The sequence below is a fragment of the Neoarius graeffei genome, chromosome 3 (assembly GCF_027579695.1).
Source record: "Neoarius graeffei isolate fNeoGra1 chromosome 3, fNeoGra1.pri, whole genome shotgun sequence".
NCBI classification, from domain to species: Eukaryota; Metazoa; Chordata; class Actinopteri; order Siluriformes; family Ariidae; genus Neoarius; species Neoarius graeffei.
In genome coordinates, this window is record NC_083571.1 from 51,849,078 (window position 1) to 51,867,324 (window position 18,247).

An 18,247-nucleotide genomic window follows, 5' to 3' on the forward strand; every position below is an offset into this window, starting at 1 on the left:
TGTATTAATGCATATAATTATGAGGAATGTGGATCAGAAACACATCAATACAGATATTTTATTTATACATATTTGTGGCAAAGCAAAATATTACGAAGGAACCAACAAGCTAGAAGGCATTAAATGTGGAAAAAAAGAGCTACGGAAGTGACATTTAATGTACAGTAATATTATTTACCATATTTGAATATTATATTGTTTTATATTTATTGCATGAACAATAAACATGGACAGTATAAACAGTAACATTTAATTTCTCCTGGAAATAAAATGATATAGTTTGATCATTCATTTCATTACTAACCAGTAAAAAAGGATATATAAGAATTTTCTATTGTGCTGCAAAACATGCTTTAGTTTAAACCAAACGATTTTCCCTGCAAATGAGAACACAGAGGAGGGGCTCTGAAATCAGTCTCATACTCACCAGAACCTCTAACATAAAAGATAGATAAAAAAAACAATTCAAGAAAAATGGCACATATAAAATGATCAGAGTAAACATGGCAACACTAAGCACTAACATGCCTGGCTTCCTGTCTATGGCCTGGTTGGTGTCAGTAGAGGCTTTACAAGTCACTATACATGTGACTACACACACAATTACAGGCAAAGCACATAAAAGTACATTTATATCAAATAGGTATATTGGAATGAACTGACACCCAAATACTAACACACACACAAAGATGCATAGGATAAGAGACCAGGTTGGGGAGAAAAGAACAGCAAGTGATGGATATTTTTGAGGAAGGATGCTTTCTAATGCCACCAGCTGGTGAAGTAGATGCCCACAGAGCCTAGCTCCAAATAACAGTACTCTCAATTCGAAACAAATGTTCTCTGGGTCACAAATGTATAGTACAACTGGAGCCAGAATCAGCTCCAGCAGGTCACTGAGGAGAAGGAAGAGGGCCATAAATGAGATTCCACCTCCACTCTTCTGATGTTGGTATAGAATACTGAAAGCCCAAAGCAGAGCTGGAAAACCCGCACATGCACCAGTGATGAGAAAGATGGAATAACGGATTACTATTTTGTTTATATGAAAATACCATGTGGGAAACGGATGGTAGCAGTTGTACATGTCCACTGTTTGTTCTCTCTTCTGCTTCTTTATGTACTGTAATAAAGTATGGTATGTGTAAGAAATAAAACATTTTGGAACACGCTGTCATAAATAATCAATAATTAAGTCCTGAAACAGACCAACGTGATGTGAAGCTGATTACTTTTTATCAAAAGTATGTTCAGAAGTGTTTTATTGCATTTACACCACAGCAATTTGTCAGTGATTACCATTTTAAATTTGCTAAAGAAAGGTATGCCTTATTTTTAGACATTTTTATTTCCACTTAATGTTGTGGAAAGTCCACATGACTACATCCTGTACACTGTAAAAAAAAATTCCGTAAAAAAACGGATAAAGTCCTGGCAGTAAATTACCAGTAACTTCTCCGTTTACATTACGGCCCTTCCGTTTATTCTGTAACGGAGAATTCCGTATTTTTAGAGTAAATTCTCTGTCCATCATAAAAAGGAGAATTCCGTAGATTTACAATACATTCTCTGTTCATTCACATGTACTCCCGTTCATTATAGAAAAGGAGAATTCCGTAGATTTACAATAAACTTTCTGTTCATTCACATGTATTCCCCTTCATTATAAGAAAGGAGAATTCTGTGGATTTACAGTAAATTCGGTTCTTTCACAGACACTTCTTTTAGTGGAAAACTGATAACCCCTTAGATATAAAGTCGATTTCTGTCCAAACTAGGAAAAAATGTCTTAAGGACAAATATATGAATCTGAATATGCATTACCAATATGTGATAGTTTAATATATATAAACAGAGATTGTTTTTGTCATCTACACAAAGTTAAGTCTTTTAATACAGTACATTACACACGTCTACACAAGGTGAGATGCCATTTTAGTAGTTTATTTCAATAATTCATGCTATGAATTCAGAGATGTTATCTTCATCAAATATTCATTATGACTAGCACACTGACATTTTTAAGAACATACAAAAAACACAAAATGATTTGATATTTGTACCTTTTAAATTGGATTGAAGGGACAGGTCTATGGGAAGTCATGCTGTTAATTCACAAATAATTAATTCAAGAATATTTAACACCACCACAAATTTCATCAAGTATTCATTATGACTAGCACCCTGTCATTTTTAAGAACGTCATGCAACATACAAAACCCACAAAATGATTTGATATTTGTAACTTTTAAATTGGATTGAAGGGTGAGGTCTATGATTCCCAACAAACAGGTTTCAAAGTCTCTTAAGAAAGAACAAAAAAAAGAAACACGCACCTAAACAATTAAGGGGTGGGAGTTGAGGGGCATTCCAGACCTCAGCAGAAACTCAGCTTTGTGTGTGTGTGCGTGCGCGCGCATGCGTGCACATGCATGCAAATGTTCACATTTCCATTCAGGGGTTTTCAAAACTGTTCAGTTCACACAAGAACTTCAGAAGTCTTGGGGGCAAGTGAAGGTGTTTCTTTCCCTTCTTCTCAGCCTTTGACCCTCGTTCTGGATTTATTCCCAGGAAAACTCTAAAAGAATATTTAAAGTATTTTTAGATATGCTGTTGGAGTGATGTTATGACTTAACACATAGAATTTGCTTATGCAAGCTAGTTGAATCATACACTTTGGGGCCTGACCCGCACGGATTTTATTGAAACTTGAAACTTTTATTGAAACTTGGTGTGCCTTTTTACTGGGAAGGTAGAATCCCAGAACTACGTTTGCCTGAGTCTGGCATCAATAAAAAGGGAGAAAAAGCTAAGAATGTCTAATTAAGAGGGTGGTACACTGTACATTCATCCTTGTTTATGTCAATCAATCACACAGAGATTGTTTGGATGATGTCTTATCTGGCTCTACAAATAGCTCAAAGAGCAGGGAATACAGCGAGCAACAGAATATGAATTATGAGATGTTAATATACTAAATATTGAATATAGAAAAAGTTGTCTTTTAAAATTAGTCAGTTTTTGCCTAGGACAGGATAGGTAGGATATCATGTCAATTTCATCAACAGAAAGTGTGGTCTTGGTCTCTAGAGTCATTGCAGAGATAATGCGACTTCTAGAGTGAAATGAGTTGTAGTAAAGTTGTAATAGAGTAGTGTCAGAGAAGAGTACCCCAACTGACAGGAGTTCCCCATCTGACACTCCACCCAAAATGCTCATGCTATTTTGGGCGGAGTGACAGGTTGGGTACGTACCGTATATCAGGTGGGCTAACCTTCTCTGATACTACTGTACTACTACAACTACTTTATTACAACTTATTTCACCCTAAACGTCAAATTATATGACAAGGACCAAAGACCAAACTTTCAGGAGATGTTATAATACCCCAACTTAAGTAGAAAAATGACTCATTTTAATGTAGCTTTTTAAAATTCAAATGACAATATTTTAATATCTCATAATCTATCATAATATTCTGATGATTGTTGTATCCCATGTTGGTTGTGTAATTTGTAGAGCCAGAAAAGAGCTTCCAAGCTAAATCAAAACCATTTCTATGTGACTTACCCTGACAGACATAATCAAGGATAAATGTATGGTGTCCAACACTATTAATCAAAACTTTCTTAGTCTGTTTCTACCTTAAAGGTGCACTGTATTTAATACTGTATTTCCAGAATTAATTCTGCCCATTCACAAATGTCACCTTGTTCACAAATACTTACCACCACCATGAAATTTTAAGTATTCATAATGACTAGGAAAATTGCACTTTTCATTCATGAAAAGTGGGATCTTCTTCATGTCCGCCATTTTGAATTTCCAAAAATTCTACATTTTAAGCTGCAAAACTTATACTATACTATACTATACAATACTTTGGTACATTGGTTTATTACTTACGTAAATATTCATTAAAATCAAGTTTCATTAAAATCAGCCCCAAAGCGTCTGATTGCACATGAAATGAGCCTAATGGATTCATTGCAAAACAAATTGTAAATAGTTAGTACAATATTTAACCCTTTGAGACATGGCCTTATGCATTTGCTGTTACCAGAATGACAATGACCAAGTCGTAGTGCAGTACTAATGGCCCTCTGTTAGTAGTGTAGTACTGTCCAGTGAAGAAAATCACCGGAGCATCTCAGATGTGGAAAAATCTTTTTCTGCTTTTATTGAGCAGTGCCAAACTAACGTTTCGACGTTACCGCGTCTTCATCAGAGTCGTTCATCGTTTTTTTCCCGACTCTGATGAAGACGCGGTAACGTCGAAACGTTAGTTTGGCACTGCTCAATAAAAGCAGAAAAATATTTTTCCACATCTGAGATGCTCCAGTGATTTTCTTCACTGATTAGAACTCAGTCCTTTCCCGTGACGCACCAGATAGTGAGGAACAGGAGCGCGGTGGATCTACTTTTCTAGTGTAGTACTGTGTTTGTTAACTTTACAATGACCATTACAGCGTTCCACTAGTGGAACGGTGTGCATTATGGGGCTGCACTTTATTTTCAATTCTCACAAAATCAGAATTGGCAGAGGCTGAAAGTTGAAAAACTTTGAGCTTTTGAATTGTGTGTGAGGTGTCAAAATAGAACTTGTTGAAAAGAATCAGGGGACTGTCTAGAATGTGTGTGCCAAATTTCACCACTTTCTTTCACATGGTCCTATTGGCTGCCATATACATTATGGAAAAAAGATCTGTCACAACCATTTACCATACATTTCCATAGGCTGTCATAGACAAAGAATGTGGAGGAAAGATGCTGAATAAACCATATAGTACGAAGGATGAGCGACAAAAAAGGGCCAAACCGTGCCCTTTTGAGTAAAAGCATAAAAATCGGTACACATATCTTTCATGATATTCTGATTAATATAAGATGTGGAGGCGTTGCGAAAAATGCTGAATTTTCAAGATGGCTGCAAAATCCAATATGGCAAACCCATATTAATGAAACTACTGGGCACTTTGTAGTAAAAGCATGGAAAGTGGTACACAGTTACTTCTTCATGTGCTGATTAATAATAGAAATGGAGGCATTGCGAAAAATGCTGACGTTTCAAGATGGCCGCTAAATCAAATATGGCTAACCCATATTAGTGAAACCTCCCGGCACTTTGTAGTATAAGCATGGAAATTGGTACACAGTTCTTGATATGCTGATTAATAACTGTCACAAAAACGTCACAAAAAAAGCTGAATTTGCAAGATGGCCACCAAATCAAATATGGCCAACTACTAGATTGCTCAACATATGAAGTATATTTGTGCTGATTTGCATGCTCCTACTGCAAAGTGCATGGTGGTTATACTAATATGGGTCAGATATATTTGATTTGGCGGCTATCTTGAGAAATCAGATTTTTTTTCTGCTATGCCTCTACTTCTAATATTAATCAGCATATCAAGAGCTAACTGTATCAATTTTCATGCATTTACAACAAAATACCTGATAGTTTCATCAATATGGGTTGGCCATATTGGATTTGGTGGCCATCTTGAAAATTTAGCATCTTTAGCATCGCGACGCCTCCATATCTAATATTAATCAGCATACCAAGATGGATATGTGTACCAATTTGCATGGTTTTACTCAAAAGTCGCTCGAAGTCGCTCGTCTGCCGTACTAAACAGTAGCCTTCACAGCAAAACTGCTTGTGCCCCCCCCCCCAAAAAAAACAAAAAAACAAAACATAACAGTAAGAATTGCTTACCTTTGAATGAACTCCAGCGTGAGAGCCATGTCTTTTGGGTACTTTATGTTAAAAACATAAAATGCAGCAAAAGTGTAACTCAGAGCTACAATCATGGAGCTGATGTGGTTGTTTACGACTTCTTGGTCCACGGCGATTTTGTAATGATGATCACCTTAAACATGTAAAATTCATAAGAGAATATATTAACAAATGAAAACGGGTGGAACACGATACTTAATTATGAACTCCACGGCCACCTTGAAAGTGCTGGCTTCCAAACTTCTATTACTTCATGCACCGATCATAGAGTTTTAGCACACAAGACTTGATGGAAATAAGCCCACCCATTAAAAAGTTATTTCACAAACAAAACATAGAGTGAGTTTCTGAAAACAGAACAGACAAGAAGGGAGAAAGCGAATGGGGAAAGAGGAAGAGACAAAGAAGGGAGCGAGAAGCAGGAGAAAAAGACAGGAGAGAAGAAGCATGTGAGGAATGAGGAAGATAGACAGTGAAATCAAATCCATAACACATATTTTTTTGAATATCAAACAGATTACAAACCCGTGGTAAGGATGCAAGGTGTGCTTTGCAGTGGTAGTGCGGCAGCAGCAGATTCCTGTTGTTAGGAAATAAAAGAAGAAATACTGAATAGCTGAATAACTATTTTTCCATCCAGAACAGTATGCCCCATACAAATACATTGTAGTTCATCATGAATAACACAGTGATAAAACATTTATAAACCCACCTCACTTGGGTGGAAGAGTTGTTCAGGCTTTTCTCTGAAGAATTTTGCGATCCCAGAGATCAGCTGTACTAGATCGTTACTGGGTGCCATCTTTATCCCCCTGGACTGTAGAAAGTCTTTGATGCCCTTTCCCTTTCTGGACACCTCCTCTGCCAGCTTTGTTTGGACTTCCAAGCCAAGAAGTGTGTGTGTGTGTGGTCAAACATGCATGCAGCTTCAAAAAGGAAGGGCCACTCCTCCATTAGAGTTTTCACAGTGCTTCCATTGTTGATTGCAGTTCGTTGGATGGAGTATGTGTCAGTCATCAATTTGCGAACAACTGATTCCTCCAGCTGGCGGGTCTTGAAATCGTTCTTCAAGTCATCTTTTTTAGACTCTAGTTCAGGAGTGTTCTCAACAGCAGGCTGCCACTCCACACATACATATCGATCCGAGTGGCTGGACTTCTTTCTTATCTCATCTCCCCTTTCTGCTGCTGGCCTCGAGTTGAAGGTACATGGCCTACTAATGTTCTCAAGTCTGTTCTCAAGCTGTATGAACACTGAATCATACCCAGTTCCAATTACCGTGGTTCCATTCATCTCTCTGTCTTGGAAAGAGGAGGGATATTGTTGTACTATCTTCTTGGCAATCTCACGCAGCTTTCCTCTTCCAGGTCTTCCACGTTCTTTAGCTAGTACATCGTCAATAACTATACGGATCATCTCTCGTCTCTCTTTAGGTTTTGGTCTCTTCTTTTCACGTAAGGCAAGCATAAGGTTTGGAGGCATTTTGTGCCATAGTACAACAGTCTCCCGGGATGAAGACTCCTCCATGGGACCAGGTGTCAGAGGTGGATTTTCAGGGAGATGGACATTCGGTTGCAGAGACGTTGAGCCAAGTACAGCTTGCAAGTCTATGGATAAAAAACAACAATTTAATCAAATAAATATGGTTACACTTAGATTCACACCAGGGCTTGATGTTAACTTTTTTGCTTACCGGCCATTTTGGCTAGTGGTTGTCCTGACTCACTAGCCATTCAGTCTTTTCACTAGCCATAATTTACATAATAACAGCTATTTACATCATAACAGCTATAATGTAATATAATGGGCTATAATATAATAGGTCATAATATAATAAGCCACAATATAATATAATATAATATAATATAATATAATATAATATAATATAATATAATATAATATAATATAATATAATATAATATAGGCCTAATACTGTGATATTGCACTTAAATGCCATTGGCCCATGCAAGAAAGAACTGATCTGCCAAGAATACCATTTGCTGTACATTGACCAGAAACGCCAAGCACAATGAACATACCCTGTTGTGCATCAAATTCTATGTAGTCATTATGACTGGGAAAATTGCACTTTTCATACAAGAAAAATGGGATCTTCTCCATTGTCCGCCATTTTGAATTTCCAGAAATGGGCATTTTTAGCTGGAAACTTACTGTATTTTGTCATACTGGTAAATATTAGTTTATTACTTGGTAAATATTCATGAAAAGATCAAATGTGGCAATAGGCATCTCATTTTCAATGAACATTGTTGTTGCAATACCTACTTTGACCACAGTCTTACACACTGCACCTTTAAGTTCTTTATTTTTTCAAAAAAATACTGTTATCATTGGAAGGTTCGTTCGAAAACATTTGAATTGAATTCAAACTGAATTGGGCTGGGGGAACAGTGACAGCAGTCAGAGGGCCCTCGGCCACAGGATACAGGAATCACAGGGCCCCTGGGCCATGCAGTATGGCAACCAGAGGGCCCCTGGGCCATGCGGTACGGCAACCAGAGGGCCCCTGGGCCACGGGATATGGCAACCAGAGGGCCCCTGGGCCACGCGGTACGGCAACCAGAGGGCCCCTGGGTGCTAAATTGGCCACACTGAGTGGACTGAAAGAAGGGGCGGAGACTTTGGCTCTCTCTCTCTATATATATATAGCCCCCTGCATCACTTCTCTTCACTCATAACCTGACCTTGGCTTTCAGCTTGACAACTTGCTTTGCATTCAACCTGTGCAACGTCACTTGTTTAGTTTAATATTCAACAGCCTTTTTAACCCTTTAATTATGTAATTATCCAAGTTCACTTTAGAACTTGCATCACTGAAATCCGAGACGGACAAGTCTGGCTCTGACTCGGAGTTGAGGCATAACGCCACTGCCTCCTCCAGAGTTAAAAAAAAAAAGGCGTCTTTTCTGCGCAGTCATTTTCTTGGTCTGGCTAGTTGTTCTGAGGTAAATTTAATAACAATAGCTGCTACAGAAGAAGATTTGGCACGAGACCACAGGAATTGACAGTAATGTAAGCAAACAAAGTGTAAACAAACATGGACGATTGACTAATTTAGCCAGCTATGAAGATGCGCCCAAACACAGAATCAGTCTGAGCCGCAACCAAGGGGACACCACGTAAAAACATGACCATATCTAAAAATAATTTCATACAAACATATACATTTTAATACACAAATACGTGTATTACAGTCTCATTAACTAGTGTCATTTGTATTTGAAGTTCAGCAACAACATTTTTTGCAGTTACAGGTGTATTTTCTTGTCGGGCGATTTCGGGCGCTTTCGGCAGCTATGGGAGAATACAAGTCGGGCGCTAACGGCAGCTATGGGAGAAAGAGGGTTAAAGGCTTGTATACATTTATATTATATTATATTACATTACATGGGTCGTCTTCACTCTGTAGAATGCGCCGTTCATTTGAATGGGGCTCCCCAACGTTCGCACGTCTGTTATTTGAGGATCAGACGTGTTGGTCTATATCGGACCGCTGCCAATGGCAACAGACACCGGTGTTCCAGAACGGCAACGGACTATTTTGTGTTGCGCAAGCAACAACCTCTCAATCATTCATTAAACTTAACATGAAATCAAAAACGTCGCCACCATGTGTGAATAATTTAAGTATAGCCATGTAATAAGCGGGTTAACGCAAGGCGAGGCGGTCCCTTTCGTGGAATAGCGGCACTTCAGAGAGATCAAGACCCATGATTCTCTCTGTCGTGCCGCTATTCCACGGTAGGGACCTTCTCGCCGAACGTTAACCCTTACATATTATATTATATTATATTATACGTATATCATACAGCACCTTCAAAGGTTAAAAGCCTACCTTAAAAGGCTAGTGCATTTCGTGTTTATATTATATTAAAAATTTTATAAAAAACACCTTCTGCACTTTAAGGCTTGTTGTATTGTATTGACTTTTGGCCATCTCTGGCAACTTCATCTAGTGAATTTAGCGACTTTTTGCATATTACCTTTGATATGTAAACAACAGCTACTTTCTGCCCTTAAGCTTTACATTGCAGCTTTTGGCCATCACTAGGAGTTTCACAAATTCCTTAATCAAACGCTCTCTACCTAATGGTCAGTCTGTGACAAGGCAGTGGCTCCTTTACTCTCCTTCCTCTGGTTGCATCTATTGTTTTGCTTGCAAACTGTTCTCAAGTAAGCACAATGCGTTTGTCAACGGGTTTTCTGATTGGAAACATTCTGAGCGTATCGGTGAGCATGAGAGGAGTGAGGAGCATAGGGCTTGCATGTTAGCATTACACAGTCGTTCCAAAGACACAGGAAGAATTGATTCTGATCTTGTCAAACAAATTGATGGAGAAAGGCAATACTGGCGGGACGTTTTGAGAAGAGTTGTTGCTGTAATTCAGTTTTTGGGAGAGAGGGGCCTTGCCTTCCTCCATATTATTGTATAATTTACTGTGTGTAGCACTCAAGAAAATGTCAGGTCTAAAATAGCTGTGTAATGTGTATTAAGCTATCTTACCCATATATTTTCTAAAAGTCTATACTCTGTTATCTAATGTGCATTGAAACATCTCCCAACTTCCCACATTCCTCTCTTCCTTAGTTCTGCAATGCACTTTGCATTACATTGAAATGCATTAATTTTCAATAGTTTCGGGCCTAAAATAGCTGTGAATTGTGTATTAAGCTATAAAACCCATTTATTTTCTAAGGTCTATGCTCTAGATAAAATGTTATGTGCATTGAAACATCTTCCAGCTTCTAACATGCCTCTATACCTTTGGTTTGTAATGTACATTTTATCACATTGAAATGCATTGATTTTCATTCAAATACATTGGTCAATTATGGGTTTCAGGCCTAAAATAGTTATGTACATTAAGCTATCAAGCCCATATATTTTCTGAAGGCACATACTCTCCAGATGTGATATAGCAAGACTTGGAATTTGACCCATCCTGTTACAGTCTTCTGCCTCAATCTATCCCTATGTTATATTACGGGAAAAGGGTGTGATTGATATATAACTGTATATTTTCTACATGCCTATGATGTCTACATGTTATATAACACAGATGAAAACATATCCCATCATCCCACATACTTTCATACACCTATACCCATACATAGGCATGTATTGCAAACTGCACTGGGTAGCGTTATAAAAGCTAGTAAAAATATAAGACGGCTACCACTTAGAGAGGGCTATCATACCAAATAATGTCCCTCAGACATAGAGGATTACAAAAAATCAATGATAGATTTTGCCACCTCAGGTGGTACCAATATGTGAATTTTTGGGTCCTGGCCCATGGACTAAAAGTTGAATAAATATAGCTGCAAGCAGCAATGCGGGGCAAAGCAGTGAATCAACCTGTCCCAGCCCATGTTGCCATCGCAACAGATAGATCTGACAAGGCAGATGATCAGAGGCATACACAAAGTTTTTTTCCAAGCAGAACACTTCGCAATATAGTGTATTTGGTTTACAGTATAATAAAAGTAAACACTTACCTGCAGTGAAGGCTTGAATTAACCGCCTCCTTTGAATTGGAGGCAAAATGCCATCCAAGTCTTCGCTGGTTAGGTATTGCATATCATCAATGCTGTTAACACCAATATGTTTTAGATGATCCATCAGCTCTTCTATGACGTCAGTTGTTAGTACAGGCATGGCCCTTGTTATAACATTCTTCACAACCTCCATTGTGGAAGATGCCTGAGTGGCGAGAGCAACCTTGCACCTCTGTGGTAAAAGGACAGTGGAGAATAATCACTGAGACTGTCAAGGGTTTTACAAGAAAGAGTTTCTGAACCATTTTTTTCCATTTCATAGACACCAATCTCAGGTACCCAGCTGGCAGTTTTCCCCTGTAGCAAAAGCAGGACAGTTTTTTCACATTTGATCAGAATGCTGGCTATTTCACCCAACTGCAGTTGTCCTTTGGTATATTCCTGTATCACAAGCATACCATTTGCATACTTGGTCCCTTTAACTTGTACTTTGTCTGTGACAATGGAGTTGGAGGAGTCTAGTCCAAAATCTGCAACAGCTGCCCTTATGCTAGCATCATACAGCTGTGGATAGAACCGTGTGGAGTCTGACACCTGAACCTGGGAGCTGAATAAATTTCCCTGACTCTGATAAGCTTGAAACAGCTGATGCCTATTCGCAAGTGACTTTGTGACATTCTTGAAGTTTTGACTTGACCTAGTGCATCTTTTAAAATAGCTATGTTTGCTTTCAAAGCGCATCGTCCATGTGTGTATGAGAGGACCAAAATGTAAACTCAAATCTGCATAGTGCAAAAGATAGTGGTGTTTTGGTCTCAGAGGGGAATGTGGGAACAACTCCTGCCTCATTTCCACATACTCTTCAGTCAGTACCTTCATGTATGCAATCTGGGACTCTGAAAGGGTAGGTGCACAGACAACTTCAACTAACTCCCTGAGAAGAAGACACGCCTGCCAGACAGCATTATCAGCATCTGCAATTTTATCATACACCAAAATGGGCAGGAACTGCAATAACCACTTGTTCTGGGCTGCATGGCCACCAAGTTTTGTTCCTTTGTTTGGAATAGCATTTGGCTTGTTACTGCTTTCACCTGGAAATGAAGTGAGTCTTTCATTTAATAACTTGTAACTAAACCACTTCTCGTTCTTAATTAAGTACTGCAAATACATTGCCAGATCATAGTCCACAACACCCTCGAACAAATCATGCGCTAAACAGGGCAGCAGTCCAGGCTGACAGACATGAAAATGTGACAGTTTGTTAAACACACTGTTGCCTTTAATGCCCTGATGTGTGGTCACATCTGGGTGACTCTCCAGAAACTGCACAGAGTCATTATACTCAGTAGGATCTCTTGGAGTGAAAACTGTGAGAGGATTGGCCAAAAACGCGGGTCTTGTGACAAGACAGTACCTACAGAAATACTCAGCACAACTAAAATTTTCTGTGAACCCTCCAATCATGTGGGAACCCAGATTATCTCCCATAATGCATGCAACAGTGCCTTTCAATGTCTTATCCTCAAAGGAGATGCCCTTTTCCTCCAATTCACCCAAATCTGACACAAGCTCCCTGAAAACCTTGTCCACGCCAAAATATTTATAGTCTTTCTCTGAACAAAGCAGTACTAATTGAATCTGATCAACTGTTGATCTCAGATGTGGATGTAAATTACCAAGAGTGAAATACACAGCTAAAATTTTGTGCTTTTGCTTGGCAGATCCAAGAGGGTTAGCTACTTCAAAAGCATCCTGAAAAAGCATCACCTTTAAACTGTCTGGGTCTGTGGCAAACATCTCATTTGACCTAACAACATGCCCATCAGTAAAATCACGAAATACATGTATAGGCCTACCATGTTCAGCAAGGTCACCACTGTGCATCAGCTTTTTCAACATTGCCCTGAGACTGTCAAGTAAAGGAACATAATGGTAGTGTCGCCTCTTCCCACTGTCATTGTACCCCAGTGTCACTTCCACAGGGTGAACATAATTAAAGTGAGACTTAAAGTATTGCAGCCTGCGGTGGTGTGTTGTTAAAGGCCCACTGGCACATAAGGCTGCATGCAAAGGGCTCTGTTCGTATACGCTCTGTCCCAGACTTAGTAAGGTTTCACGTTGGACACCATACTGTTCCAATTTTAAGCCCAAAACTCCCATTGTGAATTCCTGCTGCACATCCTGCAGTGTTTTCATTTCATTGACAATTTCTGAAATAGTAGAGGCTGGAACTAAGTATTTAGTCTGTAAACCTAAACAAAACAGGGCCAGATTTTCAATGAACCTATCTTGTGCATTTTTGTCATTGTCTGTATTACCCTGACATACCTGACTGTGTACATCAGTGTCGGGATCTGTACTCACATATGTACTGACCTCTGGTGTGCTGTCTGTAAGACGAGCCTGTACATCTGATAAATAAATGGAAGATATTTGGGTCGTGTTCCACCCACGATGAATCCTGGAAATATGGGATGAGAGAGAGGTCTTCACATTAAAAGTACGACCACAGCCATCAAACGGGCACACAACATGGAGACCTTCTTGGATGTGGTCATTTAAGTGAGACACCAGCTGTTTAAGCTCTACATATTCTCTCGTGCAATAATTGAATGAACACTTTAAAGGCACAGACACACTGCGGTTCCAAGTTTGCCTAACACTTCTCTCAGGATGGGTTCGTGACATGTGAACGGCGAGGCTGTTGAAAGAAGAAAATCTACTACCACAATCTCTAAGCGCACATGACATACGCACGTTGTTCAGGTGTCTGTGTGTTCTGCAGTGACTGACATATTCCGTGGATGACACAGACTTAAAACCACATATGCTACAGGTCAGCATGGTGGCAGGCAAATGGGACTGTGGCAAGTCCAACTTGATTTTAACTGAATAGACGGTTAATAGCTATATTCTCGTTAACGGCAATATAGCTATTAACCGTCTGTTCAGTTACCAACATGAGCCTTGCTGAGCTAACTTAGCTAGCAACTTGGGCGGCCAAACGGATTGTGGACGCTAAAAATTAAGTAAAAGTGAAACAGGACAACAGAGTCATGATAATGTAGACAAAACTATAACGTATGTTGTAAGTCTATAGAAATCCGAAACCCTACATTTACGACAGGGGCGTGTTTAGCCTATTTTTGGGGGTGCTCAAGCACCCCCAAAAACGAGCTCAGCACCTCCTAGCTCAGCACCCTCAAAAACACTGCTTTTGGACGTAATTTTCAGAAATAAGCGCCCTTGCGCACTGCGCAATGAATGTGTGCGCGGGCGTGTGTGTGTTCTTGAATTCACCTGTTACGTGATAGTTCTACGAGCAGTAAAATACCTCTCCTCCTTGCGTCCCCTCTGATTGGGTTGCCTGCCTGCGCGAGTGCTTGCTACGACATGGTGGGTTTTTTTTTAAACTGGATTCCACACCGATGAGGAACTCGAAGTAGCACCTGAGTATTACTGGCATAGCGAGATGTGAAGGTACGGACTGGAATTACAATTGTTAAACACAACACAATAATATGCATAATGAAATATTGATGTTCCCTGGTCTATGAATAGAATGATAAAAACAACATTTATCATCCATATCGAGATACTTTTGTGCAGAGCTGTACAAGTGCTACGGTGCTAGACCACCGTGTGTTACTCAGTTTTATTTAATGTAACATAGCGTTTACGTTTGCTTATCATTCACAAATCCAAACCCTGGTCATTGTCTGGGGGGACAGTGAGTGTGGTTTGGATATAGCCTACGTTTTCAAAAGAACACTACCAAAATATAACAAATATAACAAAAAATATAAACTAATGTAAACTAATGTAAAATCATAATAATACACACTATTATTACACAATACACAATAACACATTAATTAACAATTACCACTGTTCAAAATGAATAGCTCCAATATTACAAATGCAGTAGTAGGTCTTGTTTAGTTAAAAATATAACGTAAATATTTGTGTCAGTGGCTGTAAATGTGTAGATATCATAGTTTATTGGGTCAGCTTCTGTTAAAACATTGCATAAGTCTAGTCTTGTCTAGTCTAGTCTTCTTGTCTAGTTAAGTCTAGTCTAAATGCGGAATAAACGTGGAAACACTGTCGTTCAAGCCAGGTGTCTCTGTCAGCTCTGGGGGCTAAGCACCCCCAAAGATCAGATGCTAGAATCGCCCCTGATTTACGAGATGTAGATCCTAGCCTATTAAGACATCACAAGTTGGCTGGTAATCTTGACCGCTCTGATAGCTGTGTCGTGGAAGATATTAAAAAAGACTAGACTCACGACATGATTCCAGGCTGTAGCCGATTAAATTGAACTACATACAAAGATGATTTGATTAACTGTGTAACTTATTATTAGGATGCAGTGCTGCAGCACAGCAACCTATGGGCTCCCCTAGGGGAGCCCATAGGTTGCAGTGCAAAGCACTGCAACTATTGTTCTTCTACGTATTTTTCTTCTTCTTCTTCTTCTTCTTATTCCTACGCAAATTTTGATTTCGAATAACTCAATAACCGTACGTCGCACACAGACAAACAATATATCAAAACGTGCGGCTCGATCGGACTCGCTATGCTATTACTTTTCTCTATAGAATACGATTTTTTCGCGACGTAGTCGCGAAAAAATCGCCCCAAAAAACTCCATTCATTTCTATGGAATTAATTGAAAAAAAAGCACTTTTTCAATGTTTTTCAAACATCCACTGCTCTGGCATGCTTTCACCTAGAGACATGATTCAAACTCTAAAACGTAGGAAAACTTCTCCTCTGTGGATCTGGCATTCAACTTTTCTGCTAGGTTTTACACTTTCGGATCAGGCCCGGTTCAAACGCCATGTGGTTTCTGGGAGAAAATCCGGCTTTTGAATGGGTGTCTATTGCGTTACACACCAGTGAGGGTCGTTAAGCTTAGAGTGTAGGCGGCTTCAAAAAAAAGGTCAAACTTTCTCGCTTAAACTCTGTTTTCAGCCACAAATTTCACTCTACAGACATGATTTTCTCAAAAGTAGTAGGAAAACTTGTCCTGATTCACACAATGTGTCTACCTAAACGATAGGATTTACGGTTTTTGAATGACAAGCCTCAAAGTGAGGAGAGCACAGGTGAGCGGCCTCATTGACTCCCAGTATAAACGTTGCTGAAAAGTCACTCGTTTTTAACTCCCTGTAGCGTCCTCATTTTTAACAATACAAACAAAAAAATACATCATTTTATTCAGGAGACCCTTCTAGCGCTCACTGTGAAAGAATTTTGTGAATAGCTGCTTTCGTTGTCGAGTTATTTGTGATTGTTCGAGGCCTACTCTTTGCAAAACACAGTAGACACCTGACATAATCTTGTGTGTGTTTCTTAACTCTCCTGTTCAGGCCCGTCACCATGCCAATTGGGGCCAGTGACGGGGCAGAGGGAAAAGCTGTCTCAAGCACAAACACAAATCATGCTCAAAATTTCAAACTTAAACTGTTTTCAGCCACAAATTTCACACTACAGACATAATTTTCTCAAAAGTAGTAGTCACACTTGTCCCAAAAAAAACCCATTCATTTCTATGGAATTAATTGGAAAAAAAAAGCACTTTTTCAAACATCCGCTGCTCTGAGAAACTGAGAGGAGGGCAGCCGACAGGCCTCACCTTAGCCGCCCACTTTATTAGGAACACTTCTGTTCGTACATACAAACTACAAACACTCTTCTTAGAGTTTAGAGTTTATTTTATTTTTAAAAGGGACAGTGCACAAATTAAACATTATCCTTGTGGTAAGGACAGATGTCTGTCCCAGGTTATAGCAGTACATGCTAATTTCCGCCTGTAGTCACTTTGGTCATACTGTTGAATAGCTCTTCTTCATGACGGCTGCTGTCTCAAGCACACACATAATCATTGCATTGAAACGTCATTGCGGGTCACACATTCACGGCCAGCGAACATGCGTGAGCGAATTGCTTCGCGCACTGCATCCTCTCACAATTTCCCCCGGGGAATTGTCCGGTCTAGTTAATAATACTATTTACCACAGAAGTGCAGTACTCCAACTCACTCAGACAGCAGAGAGCGAGCAAGCGGCGGCTGCGTTCCCTCTGAAGACAGTCTCTCCCACAATGCATTGCGTTCTTCAAAATACGGGTAAATCATCCGTAGAATAATATTACGGAAAATTCCCTCCTAAGAATACGGTAGTTCGTACCTTTTAATTACGGACATTTTTTACAGTGTACATTTCTGTTATTTTCATGATATACAAACATTCCCTCAGCATCCTCTATTTTCTCTCTGGTTTTAAGTTAATAAAACAGAAAATGCAGCTTGTCATGCTCCAGAGAAATTGTTAAGTGGTCTTTGTCTTTGTCCTGTGGATTTTCCCATGGTTACAGAGCCATGACACTGAAAACTCCTTTCATTTATGTTAAATAAATGTCTCTTTTACCATATCAATAATTACATTTTTCTTTCTTGAATGACATAACTTTCTTTTATTAATTTATCATTAGCTGTCAGTGATGTAGAATGTACTACATACAGGTCCCTGAGAAAGAGCTGTTACTATGGAAATGATAATGGATTAAAAGGAGCGCATTAATATAAACTGTGATTTGAATTATAGTCAGAACTATCATCAGAGCTACAATACAGAAAATTAATCAAAAATCTTTACCAATCAGACATACGAATTCAAAAGTGCTATGGTACAATAATTTTACAATTATACTTATATCTAGAATTATGTTTGTATTTCAGTTACAACACTTACCAACACCACTGATGACCCAGAGGAAAATAACTGACTGAAAACCAAACTGGAGTCACACAATATATTTACCTGGAAAACATACCAAAACTATGACATAACATATGGTACATATATGGTATTATGTGGTAAAGAAAAAAGCATTAAAAACACAAAACATATTTCATAGTTAAAATTCTTCAGAGTTGCCAGTGTTTACCTTGATGCCGCTTTGCACACTATTGGC

General features: G+C 39.1%; 1 protein-coding gene across 7 annotated transcripts in view; it reads right to left on the reverse strand.

The window, feature by feature from the left end:
• LOC132883392 (zinc finger and BTB domain-containing protein 17-like) overlaps positions 1-17,481 on the reverse strand; it is a 237,509-nt gene extending 220,028 nt beyond the window's left edge. For 2 of the 7 annotated variants that reach the window (XR_009654310.1, XR_009654311.1), the window contains exons 1-5: positions 13,631-13,992; positions 11,264-11,495; positions 6,456-7,350; positions 6,269-6,323; positions 5,723-5,876 (exon numbers count right to left, since the gene is read on the reverse strand). Coding sequence is in view for 2 of the 7 variants with exons in the window: in XM_060916969.1 (XP_060772952.1) it covers positions 2,455-2,578; positions 5,723-5,876; positions 6,269-6,323; positions 13,643-14,110 (801 nt within the window). In the remaining 5 variants the exon portion in view is untranslated. Of the gene's footprint in view, positions 1-1,928; positions 2,579-5,722; positions 5,877-6,268; positions 6,324-6,455; positions 7,351-11,263; positions 11,496-13,630; positions 14,279-17,287 lie in introns of those variants that run through there. The other 5 variants (XR_009654313.1, XR_009654312.1, XR_009654309.1 and 2 more) reach the window with 5 other exon arrangements.
• Between the last annotated feature and the right edge of the window lie 766 nt (positions 17,482-18,247).